Source organism: Antrostomus carolinensis, unplaced genomic scaffold, assembly GCF_000700745.2.
Source record: "Antrostomus carolinensis isolate BGI_N321 unplaced genomic scaffold, ASM70074v2 scaffold16656, whole genome shotgun sequence".
In the NCBI taxonomy this organism is placed as follows: domain Eukaryota; kingdom Metazoa; phylum Chordata; class Aves; order Caprimulgiformes; family Caprimulgidae; genus Antrostomus; species Antrostomus carolinensis.
The window spans coordinates 28950-44899 of NW_010322665.1; the positions used below are offsets into that span (position 1 = coordinate 28950).

Genomic DNA, 15950 nt, shown 5'->3' on the forward strand with positions numbered 1-15950 from the left:
AAAGACTAAAAGACAATTTTGTTGCTGCTGTTTTTAAGTCAGCTGCAGGTTAAACAGTGTGGTAACTGCTATGGGCAGGAAGTAGAAGAGATGATCATTGCTTTCACTCTCTTGGGCAGCTGCAAACTAAACTAGACTCTCCAGTGGTTTTCCTGTCCCTGCAGTGTCTTCCTGCACCAGGAGCAGACCAGACCTGTAGCTCTGTCTCTGGGAGAATACGATTCAGTTTTGTGTACAGGACTGGAAAGCTGAGTTGAGTCTGCTTTTCTCCAAGACACTACCTTGTGTTTACCAATTAGTTAGCATTATTCCATGTCTTTACAGCACTGATGATGGCTCAGGTTTTCTCTTTGTACCAAAACTGAGAATGAGACATAGTTTCTGCTTAGACTGATGTTGACATCAGTTATGAGATCTGATGTGTGCATCAGTGACACATGTTAAATGAGTTGACATGATAAAATGAAACATGAAACTTCCTTCAGCACCAGGCACTTATAGTGAAGGCTGGTACAGTCAGCATTTCCACATGAAATGTCAACATGGAGGTGCTTGGGAGGAGTGTTGAGTGTGAAACCTATACACAATGGTTAGTTTTGAAATTTTGTTTCTTATCTTCTTTTTACCTGCAATTTTACAAACCCATCGGTCATCTATCACACAGTTACTAGACTTCAACCGTCCATGATACATTTTGTGGTGGTGAAGATAGGCCATTCCTTGTGCAATATCAGTAGCAAAAGAAAACCTGAAAGACAAAAATCAATGAGAATCACAGAATCACAGAATGTTGAGGATTGGAAGGGACCTTGAAAGATCATCTAGACCAACCCCCCTGCCAGAGCAGGAACCTAAATGAGATCACATAGGAAGGCGTCCAGGCGGGTTTTGAATGTCTCCAGAGAAGGAGACTCCACAACCTCCCTGGGCAGCCTGTTCCAGGGCTCTGTCACCCTCACTGTAAAGAAGTTTCTTCTCAAGTTTAAGCGGAACCTCCTGGGTCCAGCTCACACCCATTGCTCCTTGTCCTACCATTGGACATCACTGAGAAGAGCCTGGCTCCATCCTCATGACATTCGCCCTTTACATATTTATAAACATTAATGAGGTCTCCCCTCAGTCTCCTCTTCTCCAAGCTAAAGAGACTCAGCTCCCTCAGCCTTTCCTCATAAGGGAGATGTTCCACTCCCTAATCATCTTTGTGGCTCTAGTATGAGCTAGTATTTCCACTGAACCTTCACTCAAGAGGGTCTCCAAAGCCTACTGAAGTTGACAGAAAGCCTCCTTATGACTGCAATAGCTTTCAATTTGTGTCATTTTTCAAAAACACTTAAGGTGAGTTGCTGAAAGTCCTTAACTCCCACTCAGTTGTCTAAGTTCATAGGCCTTTAGCCTCTCTTCAGGCAGTTGGGTTTCTTCTAGAAATTCCCAGTACCTTTGTATCCTTGAGAGTGCTTTTACTACAAGAGAAACAATTTTTATTAACTTTCTCGCTTTATTTGGAGGGTTTCCTCTCTAACAATCTTTTTCTTTACTGAAGGCAAATGTAAGGCAGAAGCAGGAAGAGTGTGCCAAGAAGATTATTCTCAAAAAACAATGTCATTGCCTTTGTGGAAGTTTCATTGACAATATGAGCTCATTTTCTGCATTGGTAAATATAATAAAGCATTGGTAGGTATGCTAACCATTTCACCAACATGTCTTCACAAAAAGAGATGCAGTGATTTTTAATTAAATGGGGATGCCCAAGATATTTGTGGAAAAAAATTGAGTTACCTGAGAAAAAAGGTTTAAAAACAGTTTTGCAGTATAGCTAGAGGTGAGTTGAAAAGTCATTGGCTTAGCATGACCAGCACTAAACATATGGTTGCTCAAAAATCTAGAAGACAAGTTGGCCTGGATGTTTGAATTCACTTTCTTTTCCATTCTCAACATATCATAGTGCAGGCCTGTCTACCCAAGGACTTTATTTAAAATTAATACTTTGTCCTAAACAGCACATAGCACAGTTTGTGTCATTTAGCTCTTCAGAAGTTTTTTTCTACCTGAATCCCCAGTTCAAAGGAATGTCTTCATTGAGCAGAACATCACTCAGGCTGCCTTTGGGGCAGTACTCTGTCACGATGGCAACATTTGGCACTTCTATACAACCTCCAATGAATTTGCAGAGATTGGGATGATCAAGTTCCCTGTGAAAATCATCAGAAATCACAGCACGTCAGCAATTTTCATGGATGTCCCTCCTGTTTTTTGCAGGGTAACTGGGAAATCAAGTGCTTTGTCTCACAATGTAGGGAGAAAAGTAAAACAGGCATAAGAAGATTTTGATCTGATGTCAAAGCAAAGTTTGAAAGAAAGAGGAATATGAATTTACAGTCACATTTGAACAGAATGTAACCCCTAAAGAATCAGTGTAAAAATGGAACAACATACAATTCTCAGGTTTTACTTCTTACCTCACTTGCTTTACTTCTTTACGTATAGATTTGGACAGTGTGAATGTCTTCTTCATTATTTTCTTTATGGCCACTCTTCTACCATCACTGAAACAGAATGAAATGCTGTTCACTGATTTTTAGGCCAACTTCATAAGCCAGACAGACCACAAAAATGAACTGGATATTTTTTCTGCAGTGGGGAGCTTCATGTTTTTAGAGATGAGGCACAGAATTTGAGCACATCCATATGTGGGTGTAAATCTGAATCTGAGTGCATGACAGGTGACAGGGCCCTGTTTCTATCATAAGGGAAGCCTTAGTGTTTATATTCAATCACCCTTAATCTATGGATGACATCTGGAATGTGAGAGTGTCAGAGTCAGTTGAGGCAGTTGGATGATGGAGTAGCAGCAAAGAAAATGTCAGAGCTAGTGAAACACATGCACCAATATCCCTGCTATCCATTGCTTCTGTCTACTGTGTTTGAGATGCACCAGTGATACTTAACATCCTTTTGTTCTCATGGGATGAAGCATTCTCAGTGATGAAGCAGCTGAGTTTGGCAGACAGCAAAGCAATTTTCCTTGGAAGAATAAAGGAATCCAGTGGAGATACATGCAGGAATCTAAGTGATCCCTACCATACAAATGCAGAGTACAGGGTCTGTACTGTAGCAGATGTAGGTGCTTTGCCAATGAGACTGAATGCCCCATTCTTACATCTTCCACCCTTGATGAATGTGTTTGACCTTGATTCATCTGAGGGAGATGATGGAAATGTCATCATTCAGAAAGAAGCAGCAAAAATGATCACTGTAAAAGATCCATGCTGGACACAGTGTCTTATCAACGAAATTGCTGTGATTTTCAAGAACAGTGATTCATGCTGGAAAGGCAACTGCTCCCCTACCTGATGATCCTAAGAAAGCTCCTCTATCCTGCAAAGCACAGGTCTTGCCCTCTGTATTCAAATGGTAGTATCACTTCAATCTTTGCACATGTTTTGCCCCTGTCCCCTAGTTATATTATTTTTATGGGAAAAATTGTTTTCTGGATATGGCTATACTATTCACTTGCATAGTTATATGATGTGCACCTTTATAATGTTATCCATAGGTGAAATGCTTTCTGTCTTTAGTCACATCAGCTGGTTTAAGGATAGGATTTCTAATGTGCTACTGTATGGGATGCCACTCTTTAGTGCAAAGAACCTAGCTGTGCTCTGCTTGCATTTTAGAAAAATGGCTGCATAAACCCATTGGTTCCAAATACATTTGAACAGTAAAGGCCATTCATTAATGGATGCAAGACACATTTTGCAGCCACAGACTTTTAACAAGTCCCCAAGAGAAAAGGAGAAATGACAACCAAAACAGAAGCCTGGCATAGAAGATATTCCACAGCCAGTATGCTGTACCGAAGTCAGACGATTTTATTAACTTACTGGATTTGGTGTAACAAGAAATGCAAGCTTTTCCACTACCTACCAGTAGTAAAGTGGGGAGAAACAGGAAAGCAAGGTCAAACTGTAGTATAGTAGGTACTGCAGTAAATAAGTAATCTATTGACTTACTATCTTCCAGTTTGTGTGAAGTACTGTTTCCTTGACATGTTAGCAGCTGCTGTGCAGGAGCTCAGAGCAGTGGTACAGCTGGCATTGGACTCACTGGGTGCTAGGGGAGCAGTCATCATGCTTCCTGTTGTTGTCCATACTACGTCATCTAAATGGGATGTAGGATGAGAAAAGGCATCTGAAGATGTATATTATTGCCCAGTGTGTATATTAACCCTTGCTGCTACTTAGATGCCAAGGACAGAACCCAGGGAAGCAGAGCAAGCCCTGTGCCATACTTTAACAAGTCTATTTGGAGCTCCTAGAAGACTGTAAAGTAAAGCAATGTGGGAAGTGATTCTGACACCAGAGGGAAGTCAGAGAAGAGCAACAATACAGTCAGATTAAAAAAAAACCCAACAGTGATCTCAACATGTTTTTTAATCTCGACCAGCTCAAGGTAACAAAATAGATTTCAAAACCAATTTAATGAATTACATATAATTTAATAATCTCTAATTAAAACTCAGATTTAGCCAATTAGTCTCAGCATTGCTGAAACCTCTCAACTTTCCCTGGTATCAGTATCCAATAGTGTGGCTGAAGAAGTCCGGCATCTCACCTTACATGAGGTCTGCCATGTTCCCACACTATAGTATTATCCATATGCAGTTCAAAATTGTGTTGATGTTTGGAGTCTTTCTACAGCATTCCACCCAGAAATGTATTAGAAATCCTTGAGACAACTTTGAGAAAAAATATATATATAATACATATATATGGTGCAATGCACCAAAAAAAAGGAGTTATCTTGAAAAAATAAAGCTAAATTTTCACAGTACAGGCTACATACCCTGGGTAGAGCACTGCTGTTATGTTTCCATTTAGATAACCATACCTTTCAGGCTGCTGTGGGCATCTCTGCCCAGAGGAGGCATACTGTCTATTTCCATATCTCATCATGTTATCAGTCCTCATTACTCTTAAGTTGTTAATTATCATTCCTATATCATAAACAGTACTGTTGCTCTGCAGGTTCCTCTTCAAGAAATCTATGTCTCTCGTCTTGGATTTTTCAAATTAATTTTTAATGTATTATTTTTTGATCATGCTTCTAATTTCCCTCAGTCTCTTTCTGTTGCTTCTCCTCCCGTGTGATGTTTATGACCTCTTCTAATTCACTATCGGCTGAAAATCTGCTTGTCTTCCTCTCTTCCTATATTGACCTTGAGTGTTCCATTTCTGTTTTCACAAATCTAGATTGAAATTTGGTTTGGTTTATATGCTCAAATTAATTTCTAAACCAACATCTGTTCTTTACAGCAACGAGGATATCATACCAAAACTACACAGAAATTAATGTTCAAACCCAAGGCTGAAAGTATGTCTACTGTATATTAACACAAGAATGTCTTGACACTTCTACTAGCAACACAATGACATAACACAGATAAAGCAGACATCTTTCTAGCAATTCCTTACAAGGACAGAAAATGAGAGGGTACATCAGAACAGACCTATCAACTTCAAAAGATTTCTACAGATTTACCCTTTCTGAGGGTCTAAGCATTGTTTTCTTTCTGAATGCTAAAACAATGAACAGCAAAGTAAATAATCAGTACCTATTTGAAGTACAGCATAGTAAAGCATATAATAACATCTTATTCTTAACATGCTTAATGAGAACAATTTAAATAATATTTTATATACAGAAAGCAAATGTAAAAAAGTCTGTCCACTTTTTGTAGCAAGTCTGTCACAGATAACATACACTGAAAGAAATTAAGATCTCATTATATCCCTCATTATATTTGTGCAAATCTAGGGCAACTTAGAGAGACCAATTATACAGAATGATACATCCACTGAAGCAACTGTAATTTATTTTGTCCAGGTACAGAGGTTATCTTTTCATTTTGGGATAGGCCTGTCTTTTTTAATTGACAAATCACCACAAAAAAGAAAGAAACTATTTAAAATTACTTTGACATCTAAAGTTTCAAAAAAAATATCAGTGATCAGCTCACAGAGGTTACAGAGATGAAACTTTGGATATGTCTTTCACAAATTGGTTCACCTTTTGTAGAATCTTTAAAACATAAAGATGTACTTACAATTGAGATTATTTCTCAAAATTATTAAGGAAACTGATCATAGTATCAAAGTGACAAGTTACTAACCTTGTTTGATGCAGGTGAAGTCTATAATCCAGCTTTCATCCCAAAACATCTTTTGTTTCTGATATTGAAACCACTACAAAAATAAATCAAATTCATTCCTGATTTAGCCCTACTGACTTTGAAGGAATACCAGAGATTATTTTTTTCAAATATGAAAGTTTATAAGTATCCAAAAAAAATCTGATGTTTAAGCATCCAACATATATCTTAGGAGTACCATGAGAACCAAGAGTATTAATAACACGCTTAGAATAAAACAGCATCTAATAAATATCTTTAAAACTGTACATTCTATATACTAGAATCTAATTACATGTCATATTTTGCATTGGCTACAAACTCTCCATTATTGTCATACTTCTTATTCACTACATTTACATCTTAGCCTGGGCATCAGATGAGTGATTTACATCACCTCATGTCATGGAAATGTCCTGTGCTATGTGAGTGCATGACAAGAACACACTACATCCCAAACCCAAGATAAGAAGCAGTACATTTTGTATCCTGTAATAGAATTAGCCCTCAATCCACAAATGAGGGCATATTATGTCAAATACTCCTGCATAAAGAATATGGCTACTTTGTAAAGAAGACATCAATCTAATAGCCTTTCTGGAGAGCTGACTCACAAAACTAACAGAGAAAGTGAAAACAAATGCTTTCAAAAGAGGAGCAGCAGATTAAATTATGCAGCTGTTATAACTGCAGTCAATGTCAAAATGTAAGACCAAAGTAGCATTTTACCACCATTATACCTTTTTCTATAGTATGGGATTTAATATTAGGAATTGTGCATTCACTGAATCAGGTAACAAAACCCCAGATAATATGCAAGGAACATGGTGTGGAGATTGTGTTGACATTTAGTAGGAATTTATGACAAATATAGATCTCACTGAATCAAAATTAAGTAATCCCATTTACGTCAAAAGGTTTCTGAGAAAAGACATTTACATTTTCTGTTGCAAAGGTATGATTGAACAAAGAAGTGTTAGCTAGAAGTGACCACTAGGTTTGCTACAGACACTGATATCAAAGGAATCCTCTCCTCTTCTTGAATGATTAAAGAAGGCATTAGTTTCACAAATGGTTCTTTTTACGTGATATTGATCATGGAATTGGATAAAATGATCTTTCCTATCTTGTTTACTTATCACCTCAATAATACATAAAGAGAAGATGCTACTGCAGAAGTTAGCAGGCATAAGTATACAGAAATACAAGAAGAAAAAAATAAACCTCAAAACCTACAGAAGGATAGCAGAAATAATAGGTAAATTTTGCGACAAAACCCTTAAATAAATCTATGCAAGGCCAAGAAACTGCCTTGCTCTTTCTAAAATGCCAATTATTTAAAACTGTCTGAACTTCCCATCTGTCCAATTACACATTTCTATCAGATCATATTGTTTTACAAGACAGTTCCTATAAACATTGTCACAACTGCCCTGTGAATAATAAGTGTTCAGTTCTCAACAGTGCTTCAGTTCCTAACTCGCAAAGCCACACAGAGAAGCACAGAATAGAGACAAAACCTGATTGTGATTCAGGCCTCAGTACATTACTCAGTGGGCCATCAGCCTTCTCCTGCTCATTCCCTCCCAGTGCACTTGCATAACTCAGATGCTCACTGCAGCTGCAGTACAAGATGGAAAGAGAAGGGAACCCTGAGGAAAGAGGAGCCTATCTATTTACAGGATTTATAGGCCAAACCCCAAATAAATTGTCTGCTATGTACACAGTCAACATAATGACTCTACAACTGCCATATTCACCTGCTAAATCCTTGTTAGGAAATTCAGAAATGTTTTGGGGTTTTTTTTCAAGATGGAGACACATAAGGAATGTAGAACCTCTTTCCCATATGCACTGTGAAATAATAAGCCATAATAGCATGCTGTCTCCTCTTTTTACAGACATATTAATTCAAAGGTACCCAAAACTCCTTCTCCCATATTCATACACTTCTCTCCTCATTCCCTTTTTGTTTTCATTCATGAGCCTGTTATAATAATTGACAACTGTGCAAAATTAATCACTCTGAACTGGACCAAAGTGGTTCAGTAACACTAAGAAAATGAGCCTATAAAAACAAACAAACAAACAACAACAAGAACAAAAGAAAGATCCTCTTCTCATTATTTCCTTTAGGAATATCTCAAGTTGAATGTTTTTCATTATAAATTATATATTGGCTCTGAGATTTAATGGCCTCTTGTGAAGCTAATCACTTTATGATTTTTCCTAATTTAGTTTTTAATTCATTTATTCTTCTGGCCTCCACAGGGTTTTGAATCTGTTGATTTCATAACAGTTTTATTCTGAGTGGAAAGTATTCCTACTTTCCTGGCACTCCCTAGTTCCTATATTGTGAAAAACCTCTTCTTCCTTTACCATTATGTATCTATCCCTCTGTTACATTCCTCTTCAGTCTTCTCTCTTACAGGATGAAAATTCCTAGTACAATGAGCCTCCCCTCATAAAGAAGCCAAAAATGTTGTTTCCCATCCTTCTGTTTTTGCACAGAGCACAGAGGTTCTGGGTGCAGAAGAAAATCTAACCCTCTACTAACAGAGACCTCCTCTCTAACTAACAAAATCATGGAAGTATGAGAAATTAAATAGGAGAGAAAGAATACTTACCATGACTGTCAAGATGAAGCCAGTGCAGATTAAACATATTGGTAAGGCAATTGCTATTTTAGCATCAGCAGACAGTGGGCATTCCCCACAATCTGCAGGACAAATAGAGCAGCCTTCTTCTTCCTCACAAAAGCCATCTCCACAGACTGATTAGAAAAGGAAACACATATCAGAATACTTTAAGGCAGATTCATCCATCCATGAGGTCGTATTCAGATTTAAACACATGGTTCTTGAGCTAAGAAGCCTCAGAGTACCAGAAAGAATAAATTTTGAATAATCCAGCGATAGCACCCCAGCAGCTGAAAGAATAATCTGAATTTTAAAAGTGATACAGGATCTCTTTAATCAGATTAAATTGTTAATTACATCAAAGCCTTTGACATGTTTTGTGTATAAATCACTTAATCTAATTTTCCATTTTTTCTGAGACTTGAAGTTCCTTAAGGGAGGCATTGTCTTTTGTATTCTTTGTACTTAATCCAGCCTTTGAGGTCCCTGGAAGCTGGTGACCCTTCCTCAGCAGCAGCAGAAGACACTGGTTACTGCAGAATGAAACCTTGCAACCCATACTTCAAGGATATATTTTTCTCCAAGGTCTTATGAAAATTATCAGCAGTATCAGATGTGATTTAAAACAAAAGCCCTGAAGGACAAAACTAATTCTCCAATGTCCTGAATGGTGTTTCAATTTTACCTCTATGACTGAACTAATATCATGCTGTACTTCAGCCTTCTGAGATGAGCTGAAGGTATTATTCTGTCACTATGTAATATATATATATTTTTAAAAAGCCTCAGCAAAACAAAATCCACTGCTCAGTAATAATTCTGTCTCAGTCTATTTGATTCCAGTATAATATTAGGATAATCACAGAAGTGACTTTCTGCCTCAGGGGTAGAGCTGCATTTTTAAAATTTATTTTCTGATAAATTGTAAGTTCCCTGGAAAACTCAGCTGCAGCTGTCTTGAAATGAATAGCAAATTTTATAGCTAAATATTTCCATCCACATTGGAGTGGGTTTTTGTTTGTTTGTTTATTTGTTTGTTTGTTTGTTTTTTCAGAACATTGGGAAATATATTCTCAAACTTCTGGAGGAGTAGCTGACAAGAGTACTGTGATGATATTCCTATTTTACCTAATATTTTTCTTCAGGTTATGTGTTTAGTTTATTAAATAAAGTCCACTTTTCACATTGCTAAGAGAATTTTAGGGTTATTTTTGGTTCCCTGCATACAGCTAGTATGAAGGGAATTAAAGGCCGATGCCTTTGGGAGGAACTGAATTTTAACTTGAACAAGGGAACCAAGCTGGGTTTCTACCTTTACAATATGATTGACTACTCTGCTACCCTTCAGACAAAGACTGTAGAGATCTTCACAACATACTAGCTGCAATAATATTTTCATATCCCCATTAACTGCAGACAAGTCTTGTGGTACCTGAAGCTATTGGTCATGATATTTGATCTCATCTATTTGACAAGAGTGGCTTCCTACTGCTCTAGATTCATACAGAGGTTAGATGCTCAAACACTTTTTGAGATGTACAGTGTTATGTGAAGAAGAATTTTGGGAAGATTTCTGCATATTTTCAGTGGTAAGGTGGGGTAGGATTCCCTTTTGCATGAATGACAAAAGCATTGTGATTTGCAGTCAACAAGCAATTCCTTCACATCTTCGTTTAGTAACATACCTATTGCAGGAAGGACTGTGGTTTTTGCTTCCAGAGCAACTTGCATTCTCCCGACTCTGATGTGTGCGATGAGAGAAGTCACACCCACGTGAACTAAAACAACCTGCCAAATGAGTGAACAAAGCAGCAAGCATCACAACTTCATTTGCAGGCAGTAGGCTATTAGAACAACAGTTGTCCAATTGTGGTGTCTTGCCAAAGAATGTGTGCATCTTTTTGGAATCAGAAAGGACAGGTTCTCTCTGGGGAGACAACCAGAAGCAGGAGAGAGAACTCTTGTGGGAAAGGCAAGTCTGATTCCCCTCCTGCTGCATATTCTTTTCACCAAGGAGAGCTATCAGCCTGTGCATTCTGCCATGCTTGCTTCCCTTTTACTTCTGCTGGGTAGAAACCCCCTAATGACCATATCAACCTGCAACACAGTCCAGTCAGTAGTGCAATATATTGTTAGTATAGGCCTTAAATGGGCAGATTATGCTATTCTCTTCCCTCCCAACCCCATTACTTCTTCTAACTATGTGAGGACTAGTATTGTGAAAAGCTGTTACTTCCAAGTCAAGTCAGTTGGGAGTTGATATTACTGAGCCATATGCATCACTTATACACATAACACTGACAAATGAGATGGGGAATATGTATATGAACTGCACTAAACTGACAGAAAGTAAGCTCTGAAAAAAAGCAAACCAGATAAAATCCTGTATACAATAAATATATCTTACCTTGGCAGTCCAGTTCCTTTGGCTCATTTTTCCAGCTGTAGACAAAGTGTGAGTAAATATCTGGCCATCATCTGGGATCCATGGACCACATATTCCTCCTCTACCCTTTATCAGACATATTGGTTATGTCAGTAAACCATGACACAATGAAAATCATAGCTTCTCTTCTTTTACGTTCTTAGAATGACTTATGTTCTCTAACAGCAAATAAAATGATATTTTATAACCATATCTATTGAAATGCCAAAGCACAAGCAACAAGTTTTAGACAAAAGTTTGATGTGATGGTTCCAATAGAGACTCATTATCTAAACCAAAGTCCTGGTATAAGCTAAGGTCTCCAGGGAGTCATTAATAAAACAGCTCCTTAAGAAGGGATTGCCGAGAAGTAAGCTAGAGCTCTTGTGGAGACATTAAGCCTTAACACACCGAAGGGTACATGAAATAGCTGCAAGACAGGTAGACTAGGTTTTCTGTTACGCCATCTTTGATCATGAAGAATGTGTCAGATTGCCAGAAGGGAGATCAACTAGGAAGACTGGGCAGCTGCCTGAAGGTTATTATGCAGAGTAAAGCTTACCTCACAGATAAAAGAAGAAAAAAAAAAAGATGTCCCAAACTGTATTGTTAGAGACAGAACCTCAAACATTCAGAGATGGACAGGAGCTTATAATGAGCCAACCACACAAGTTAAGAATGAATCCTGCTTACAGTGCATGAACAAGTTGTTATCCTGTATTTGGATTCCCTTTTTTTTTTTTTTTTGCTGTTATCTAACAGAAAAATCATTCCATCTAAGGACATGTGTATACAGGCTTCAGTTCTACAACTCACAGTCAGTGATACTCATCCTGCTCAACTTCAGTAATTCAAGCAAATCATTCAGGGTCCCTCTATAAGCTGCAGGGACAGTAATACCTCCAACTGACAATTGGCCCTGCTTCCTTTAGAATTAAATGATCTGTCTTTCTTTCTGTGTTGACTGTACAGAGAGGTGAGTCAATCTTGAAGAGATGAAACTGGCCCCACTAAACATAATGAGAGATTCTGAGTACTGACTTGTCAAAAATCCAGCCATTGCTTTGCAGCCTCAGCATCCAAAGAATAAAAAAAAAAAAATAAAAAAAAAAAATTGAAAACTGGCAGATATCACCACATTGAACTTTGGTCTAACTGTAATCACAAAAAGACTTCATAAAATTGAACCTGGTTATTACAATGATGTCTCATACAGTCATAAGAACAGAGCACATGATGCTGCACCTTTATACTAACCATGAAGGCCAAAGGACAGGAGTGAATGTTGGCATGGTAGACACAGCAGTTATCCCCATTTGCATCTTTCCAGCTGGTAGGGCATTCATGCTCCTCACAGAATTCCTTTGCAGCAGTAGCATTGCTAGCCAAGCAGCAAGAGAGAGAGAAACTTTTATATTCATTCCTCATATCCCAAAGTTGCAACAAGCATATGAGAGTCTATTCTTTACCCTGCACAGAAAAATTAGCAGCAAAAACATATGCAGTGAAACAAACACTGTTACACCATTTCTTTCCTTTTGTTTTGCTTCTGGTTGAAGTGTTCCTAGAGCAATGAAGATAACTGTCTACTACCATGTGATAAGGACTTCTATGAGAGACCATGCCACAAGCAGGTACCAGCCTCCACTTCTCTCCCCAGACTTGACTTAATGACCAGATGGGATTGCTTGGCAACACTACATCAGGCACAGAAGATACCATTACTCTACTTGCACTGTCAGAAATATGTGTCCCTGGCTACTCTTATTCTCAGTATTTTCAATTATATACCTTCATCCATGCACGTGATTCATACATATCATTCAGCTCCAGTCTTTGCTCCACAACCCAAGCAGCCAAGGAAAATAAATATATTGGACAAGAGTAACAAGTACAATTCCCCAAACCAAAAATTTAGAACAAAAAGTGAACTTTATGAATAGACTGTTCTGCAAAACAAGGTGGGCCTTTTGAAAGTTCATCCCTTAAAGATTAATGTAATTACCTGGAAATGTGTGATGCAACACTTTTCCCCACTTCTTAGTTACACTTTCAGCTGGTTATCACTCTAATAAATTTGCCTTTAAAATAAAATAATTTTCCACAAACATGGTTTACTCAGTAGATATAGTGAGACTTAGTTAAAGGGTTTAGTTTAAATGTTATGCGCTTTTGATGGATCTCTATAAAGCAATGTCAGAACACCCAGATTTTGTTTTCAGTTTGTTTTAATGAAAGAACTAGCCAGTAATGAGTAGAATTAAGACAGAAGACTGTATTATAAGAAATAAACACAAACACAGGGGGTCAGGTTGATGTAGACTGTATTTATAGCCAGATTTACAAACACATAGACATACTTGAAACCTGAGATAAGAAAATTTATCAGTCCCCAAGACATCTAAACAGATAAAATATTTGGCCTTTGAGACCATGCAGGAGTTAAAAAGAAAAATACTTAAGCAAGTTGGTGCATAATTCCATCATATATTTGTCTTTATGGCTGCTTTTTAAAATTTATCCTGTATTCTGTATTTTTTATTCTCATCATGGTTGCACTCAGCTATGCTGATACCCATACATTGACTTGCCCTCCTCAGCCATATTTGGGTCAGCCACTGTAAACTGTCACTGCAAAGAGTCAACCAGGTAGTCTTCTAGTTAAAATGAGGTGAAAATTTGATCCCTTTGAAAAACTACAGCATAGATCTCTCTCAGTTTAAATAAATCTCTATGTGCAAGATATAGGTATAAGTACAGAAAGAGCAGAATTTTCCAAATTCCTTACTGATTTAAGGGAGTGGGTCTCCCTGGAAAGACTAGACATCCAGGTTCACTTCCAATCAGTGAAAAAAACCTGCTTTATGGTTAAGTTCTTGGAACTATTACTGGCCATAAATTTCAGAAAATGTCATAAACAACTTTTGCAAAACTGCATAACCATAGTACACAGACAATCAAAATAGGATATCAACTTTTGCCATTGCAAATGGACGACAGGTCATCTTTCAATAAGAAAACAAATATCTCTGGATAACAGCTTTTATAATCAGAACTTTGCAATATAAACACTCAGACTGGCAGAGAAAAATGTGAGGTTTTCCATAAACATGTCTTACACTAACCAAGAACAGCACAGAAGGTAGGGAAATGCAGCTGCAACCTCTGTACCAGACATTGCAGTATATGGACAGAGAACTGCTATGTACAGACAAAAGTGTAAAATCAAGATGTGTTAAGCCTCTCAGTGATCTGGAGTTGTACACTTAAACATTCTGTATCTAACCTCTGTGTCTACAGTTACCAACAGAGTCTCTGAGTTGATATATAAGCATTGGACAGATTTTAATCCCACAGAAATCAAAAGAAGTTCATCACTGAATTCAGTGGATTGAGGGTTTGGACAGCTTCTTTTTTCATATCCATGTTGTTCACTTCAAACACATGCTTAAAATAAGACACAGTCTGGGACTCGTGCTTAAACTTCAGTTTTAAAAATTACTTGTGTAGAGAATGTAAGAAGGGATGTTCCAAGTTGCACTGAGACAGTAAGGCAGATAGGGAATGATGTGCCCTATCCTTGACCATGCAGGCAAGCATGCCATGATGGCTGCTCTGAGACCAAAGCCATTGCAGACGGGGATGTATCAGGGCCAACAGAGCTGTAAGAGATTTCAAGAGATGCAAGGAATTGGCAAAGAGCCTAGAGTATGTGTTCCAATCATGTTACTGAAAAAGTACACACAGAATCCGCATATACTCATGACTATGAAAGCATTTTTATAGGAGGCAATACCTGTGAGAAAGGATTCCATTTTGCACTGCATATTGATAAAAGCTGTCTGAAGCAAAGACTGCATAGGTCACGTTGAAGAATTCTCCACTCACAGCCTTTTCTGGAGGCCTTTGCACCCATGACATCTCCAGGCCTAGAAAAAACACAATCATGGGCCAATGTATTTGCTATATATTTCTACTTTACAGGTGCATGCATCTTGTGTTTTGTAAACTACAAAAGCAAAACTTTATCTGTAGTGATTTTCATCTATTGTTCCTATTGCTTTTTATGAGCTGAAAAGTGTCAGGCATTTTAGTGGCTGTATAGGTAATCACAAATGCACATTAATGGAAAAATTCTGACACTCACTGAGAAAAGATCAAGTAATTGGAAAATATTGAAAAAAATCTAGTTATTTTATCTAAAGTAACTTTTCTCCCAGTATAATGCAGTGCTTCTTGTCCTGATATATTTGCTTTCCTCTTTAATCAGGCAATAAACACTGCTCTTCATTCTTGGCTGCTTTCACTAAGACATACCTCATTATGGAAGAAGAACAGACAACTTGAGAACACATGAAAATCAGTCAAAACCCTTAACCTCATGAGACATAAATTATATCTACTAATAATTATATATTTATTAAAGCATTTTCATTTTATAAAACCATATCACATCTAGAACATGGGACAGTGGAAGCAGTGCTACTCAAACATCTGTCATTTTCCCTTACCACACTTACTGGGAAAGATGATTTATCCCAGTCATGTCTCTTGTGCCTGGGACACCTTATTAAGGCTCTGAGCCTGGGAATGAAGTGAGATAAGAGATCAGAGTTTTTAAATGTATTGAGTTTGCATGGGAAGGTTTTGGTAGCTGGGGAAGGCAGTGAGCATAGGGGTGGCTTCTGTGAGAAGCTGC

The 15950-nt window shown here is 37.7% G+C and overlaps 1 protein-coding gene across 1 annotated transcript in view; it reads right to left on the reverse strand.

Moving 5' to 3' along the window:
* The window catches only part of LOC104526779 (atrial natriuretic peptide receptor 2), a gene marked incomplete at its 5' end in the record, with an annotated part of 31766 nt that extends 16586 nt beyond the window's left edge, over nt 1-15180 (reverse strand). Inside the window, 10 exons of the mRNA XM_010170328.1 lie at nt 627-748; nt 2046-2189; nt 2457-2543; nt 4011-4158; nt 6170-6242; nt 8815-8960; nt 10512-10614; nt 11234-11338; nt 12509-12659; nt 15048-15180. Of these exons, the coding sequence (XP_010168630.1) occupies nt 627-748; nt 2046-2189; nt 2457-2543; nt 4011-4158; nt 6170-6242; nt 8815-8960; nt 10512-10614; nt 11234-11338; nt 12509-12659; nt 15048-15180 (1212 nt within the window). The remainder of the gene's footprint in view (nt 1-626; nt 749-2045; nt 2190-2456; nt 2544-4010; nt 4159-6169; nt 6243-8814; nt 8961-10511; nt 10615-11233; nt 11339-12508; nt 12660-15047) is intronic.
* Nucleotides 15181-15950: the final 770 nt, after the last annotated feature.